The sequence below is a fragment of the Carlito syrichta genome, unplaced genomic scaffold (assembly GCF_000164805.1).
Source record: "Carlito syrichta isolate Samal-C Ts95f unplaced genomic scaffold, Tarsius_syrichta-2.0.1 Scaffold307238, whole genome shotgun sequence".
Taxonomy (NCBI): Eukaryota; Metazoa; Chordata; class Mammalia; order Primates; family Tarsiidae; genus Carlito; species Carlito syrichta.
The window spans coordinates 167077-172208 of NW_007251334.1; the positions used below are offsets into that span (position 1 = coordinate 167077).

At 46.0% G+C, this 5132-nt stretch overlaps 1 protein-coding gene across 1 annotated transcript in view; it reads right to left on the reverse strand.

The window, feature by feature from the left end:
• Positions 1-4917, reverse strand: part of DPCR1 (diffuse panbronchiolitis critical region 1) — a 9766-nt gene extending 4849 nt beyond the window's left edge. The window contains exon 1 of the mRNA XM_008064226.1: positions 4836-4917. Within this exon, the coding sequence (XP_008062417.1) occupies positions 4836-4917 (82 nt within the window). The remainder of the gene's footprint in view (positions 1-4835) is intronic.
• Positions 4918-5132: the final 215 nt, after the last annotated feature.

Sequence of the window (5132 nt, forward strand, 5' to 3'; positions counted from 1 at the left end):
GTCCCCCCTCTTCACACACTTAAAGCCATCTGAGAGTAAATGAAAGAAGCCCTCTTGAATGAAAAATATATCTGTTTGGGGGTCCTGACAGGAGTAAACAAGGCAGTCAGATTCTGGGAGGGACTATGTTTAAGGACAGGGTGTGAAGGAAAACACCCCTATCAGTGGACAGATATGGGCCTTAAATCTGGAAAAACAACCCAGTGGGGACAGAGGAGATGTCTCTGATATCTGGCCAGGAGTGGGAAAGCAAAAGATCACCAAGGAGTGAGAGAGATACTGTTGTACATAACTGAGATTTCCACTCTGTTAGTTCAAGGCGGCACCCAGGACCTGGACCCATTCCAGATCACAGGAAATTACAGTCCACCCACCTCCCAGCTGAAGAAAAGAATCAGAGGCTGGGGAACTTGGTCCTCAAAAGAAATTGGAGTGGGACAAGAAGGGGGTGAGGGTAATAGAGAAGCCCAAGTTCTCAGAAGGGAATCAGGGTTAGGGGAGAGAGGAGAGCCAAATTATCAGGCCCTTAGTTGCCGTGCCAGTTCCATTCCCTCAGCAGCAATACCAGTAATAGCTATTATTTATTGGGCACCTTCCTTGAGCCAGGTGCTTGACTGGTTGCCTCACAGATGATCTCTTTCCAGATTCTCTTCTATGGTGATTGATCTCCCAACTCCCCACAAGGCTCCTTAGAAGCTGTCAACCTCCCCTGTTTTACATATGAGAAACTTGAATTTCAAGGAGGAAAGGTGACTTGTATACAGTCCCACAGCCATAGCAATGACCAACCTTTTTTGAACACTTATTATGAGACAGGCAGGCCTTCCAAGTGAGGAAACATATTAAGTCATTTAGTTTTCACAAGAACTCTTTGTGATTGACAACTATTCACTATTCTCCCACCTATATAGATGAGGAAACAAGGTTCAGAGTGGTTAAGTAATTTCCTCAGGGACACCCAATAAGTCAGAGGTTGAGACAGAATTTGAACACACATTCCGGGCTCCTTGGCCCACATCCCTGGTTAAGACCACAGTGCACAGCCTATAGTTCAACCCAGTCTCTTGAGAAAGAAGGACCCTAAAGTCTGTAGAACCCCCTGAAGGATGCAGTTCATATATTTGTTTATTTAATCTTTGCCATGAACCTGTGAAGCGAGACTTATAATCTTACTGTGTTACAGGTGGGGAAAGAAAGTTCAAAGAGGTTAAGTAATTGGCAAAGTCAGACTTATCACTGCACTCAGATGCTTTTAAACATGATAAGGGCTGAATAAATATTCACTGAGTGAATAAATAAGCAGGCATCAGCACAGAGTGGCAAGTTCCACCATTCTTAAATATGACAGGAGAGGTTGGAGTCCAGGCTCTGTCCCTCACCAGCTCTACATCTTTTCTTAGGTCAATTAATTGCTCTGGAGCTCCATGTTCCCAACTGTAAATGACCATGATGTCGACGGCACCAGCTTCATGTGAGGATGAAAAGAAGAATGGAGCATGGAAGATCTTTAAAGTGTTTGCTGAATCCGAATTGTCTTAGAAACAATCTCATGCTTTGCTTTGTCTTTCTCCCAGTAGTAAGGGAAGCCTGAGCTGTGGCCCTGCCCTCCTGCCTGCTCATCCCCCTCTGAGGTCTACCTTGACCACTGTCTTCAAAACAGCAGCCCCCTGCATTCCTGGGCCACTTTCCCTGCTATCTAACATATAATACATCCAATTTAATTTTCACAATGGCAGGGATTTTTATTTGTTTTGTTCATTGCTATGTTTCCAGCCTACAACAATGCCTGGCCCATAAGACGCACTTCATAAATATGTATTGAATGAATGAATGAAAAAATATTTTAAGATTGATGAAAACTCTTTAGAAGGCTTGCCAACAGCTTTTCATTATGCACATTAGTAAGGAAAAAATAAACATATTTGTGATCTCCACAGGCTGGAAGACAAAGGAGTGACTTCTGCTATGTTAAGTAATGAGCCTCTGAGATGAAAAGGTATTGAAAGAAGACCTGAGATGCTGGTTGTCATTTAACCACAGGCTTAGTCCATAACTAGACTCAGATAACTAGATCTTAGAATTTCAGATCTTCATTGAACAGTTGTGGAACCATGGATGATAAAATCTAAAGGAATTCCTTGGTCCTGAGCCCAGGCATGAGACAAATCAGTGCCTAAACCTCCAGGACAAGATGACCATCTCTTCTCCCCAGAAGATCTACCATCAGTAGCGACTTTATTTCCCTAGGAGGTTTTCACCATGAGATATTCATTTCACTTACAATAATAACTGGAAAGAACTATTTTGGTCACTGAAGTATAGGCAAGGGATACAGAGAGAAAAAATCCAACTTTAGCACAAGACACTGTGCATCCAGTGGATGCTCAACTTGGAAAAAAAGATAAAGCAAATACCACAACATCAAAACTACAATTCCAAGGGTCTCTTCCATCCTTCCATTGGCTTCGCTCACTTGTTTGAAAAGAAGGTCATCCTGCTAAGCAATTCATGCCTTGGAGTCTCTTTCAGAGCAACCTCACCCAAAAGAAACTTCCAGTGTTTCTTGGTGTCCTGCTCCCCCTAAAATGGCATACTCCATTTGCTATAATGTGAGTAAATGTTTGTTAAATGTCAATACAGTATTAGCTCAATTAGTGACCTAAAATACAGACAGAAAAAGGAAAGCTAAAGGGAAATACATTCACCTGGGGACTAGAGAATGTTTTCTTTCTAAATGTTTTTAATTTTCCAGTTTCTATAATGAGCATATATTATTTTGTCATAAAATTTTAAGAGTAATTATTGTAGGAAAATGTCCTTGTTAGATTCTCTCCGGGACCCCAGCCCCAATTCCCATCTCCTGCCCCACCTGTGCTTCCTGCAGATGATTTAATCTAGACTCTGCACATGTGGTTATGTGATCACATGATGCAGGCTCTGGGCTTTCAGGATCTAGTTATCTGAGCCTGGGTATTCACTGGTCCTGTGGACAAATGACAGGGGTACCCCAGAACACTGGGCTACAGGGCTTCATGCATCCCAATCATCCTTCTTCTCTCCCTTCCCTGGCCCCACTCTCTGTTGGATGCAGCCACGCACCCAACCCTGACCCAAACTTAAGTCCCACCCCAATCCTACTGTAATCTCACACCAGCCTCAAGCCCTCCCCACTCGTTCTGGCTCTTTTCTGCAGAATGGAAACATCTATCTCCTCTTGCCCTCCCCCACTCGTTCCTCCACCTGTCCCACCAAGTTCTGGTGCATCTCCCCAACCATGTCCTCACACGGAGGCCCTGAGGAGTCACTGCTGTCCCAGTCTATTGGGGAATTCAGATCTCAAGTCTAGCCTGTGCCTCTCCTCTCTGCCCTGGAGTAAATCTTCCCCTGAGCTGTAGCAAGACAGAAGGGATGGAGAGCAACCAGAGGTTGTCTGTCTGACAAAAAGGGAAAGAAAAGACTAGCGTGATGGAGGAGGGGAAGGAGCTCTGGTCCATCTGTCCTCAGACCCTTGAGGTAGGGGGAGACAGACAGACATCAAGTCAGAGCATGGACAGGATGAATTGTTGAGATCTATCAGAGGTCACTCAAAGATTCCTCAACCTCTGCCCCTGCCATCCACCATCCACCTGCCCTCGACCTTTCTGGCCCTGGTGTGACTCTGAGCTCAGGGAAGGAGCACTGCCTCTAATTCACCCCCAATTAAATTATTGAAAGGAGAAAATGCTGTCTGCCTACCCTGCCCCCAAATACTGCCCCCAAGCATTCCAGACTCATGACTTTCCCAGCCCTGGTTCCGCATCATGAAGGCCGTTACAATGGATGACTCTACTCATGAATGGCTCTACCCAGTATGTAATGAGTCTCTCTGAACCTACCATTCTATGTCTACCTTGTGGAGACTGTCCTCCAAATCACCACCCCTGCCCCCCTATCTTCTCCTGTGTTGGCATCTCTGTTCCCTGCATTCAGCCACTGATGGATTCTTAACAAAGTGAACTAATTTAGCAATTTCTTCTTATCTGTAGGTCGGTTTTGTTCATCAAGCTTTTCCATGTTCATTTTCTCATCAAAGCCCTGGGACATTTCCTAGCTGCAAGCTAGGGATGGGGCCTTTGACACATACTTTGCTGAGTCATCATGGCACATAGTAAATGCTCAGTAGGCATCAAATATTGTTATCAGCAGGGCAGCGTCCTTCCCACTTTACAGATAGCATAGAAGACCTGACTCTGGGTCAGAGTCAGGACTGGCACCTAGGTCTACCCAGTGCAGGACTCTCAGGAGAGAAGCTCCCCTGAAACCCTCACAAGGCAGCAGGCAATGTGGGATGGAAACCCTGCTTGCCTCCCACTAGCTACATGATTTGGGGCAAGCCCCTTTGCCACTTTGAGTCTACTCTCCTCAACTATAAGATGGGACACTATTAAACACCTCAGGGGCTGTTGAGGAGATGAAAAGAAATGAAGCACTATGAGCATCTGCAAGTTCCCTAACTGTACACAGCAGGTGCTCAATAAATGTCCAGTCTCCACTCTTGCCCATCCAAGTTGTCAGAACTTACAGTGTCTTTATGCAAACCTGAAGAAACCCCCTCTGAGTGGGTCTAGTCCTACAAGCTGTGTCTTAAGGAGCAGAGTGCACACTGGATTTCATCTCCTACATGTCCTTAGCCAGCAAACTTGAGCAGTGAACAACCTAGACAACTGTATGCAGCAGCCCCCTGCCCACCTTCTTTAGTTATGTCTATGATGGGTCATCCAACCTTATGAATACAAAAATCAAGCCCTCTGTGTCTTCTATTCCCCAGCATAAGATCATCCCTGAAAGCATCTTACCTGCCTCCCAAGATGCTAGAAGGAAGAGGAGACAGCACCAGAAGCCAGAGGTAGAGCAGAGTCTGTGGGCCGGCTGGGCCATGTTGGAGCTGGGGGCCTGCCTAGGGACCGTGGACTGGGGACCCCTTACCTTATATGGGGCCAGGCTTGACGTCATGGGGGCTGGGGCTCCTCAGGATTAAACCTTAAACAAATGGAGCCACCCCACCCCACAGCAGTGCCCTGATAACAGCTGACTCTGCGTCATGGAGCCAGGTATCTGGGTGCCTGCTGAGGGGGTGGAATCTGGGGGCAGGG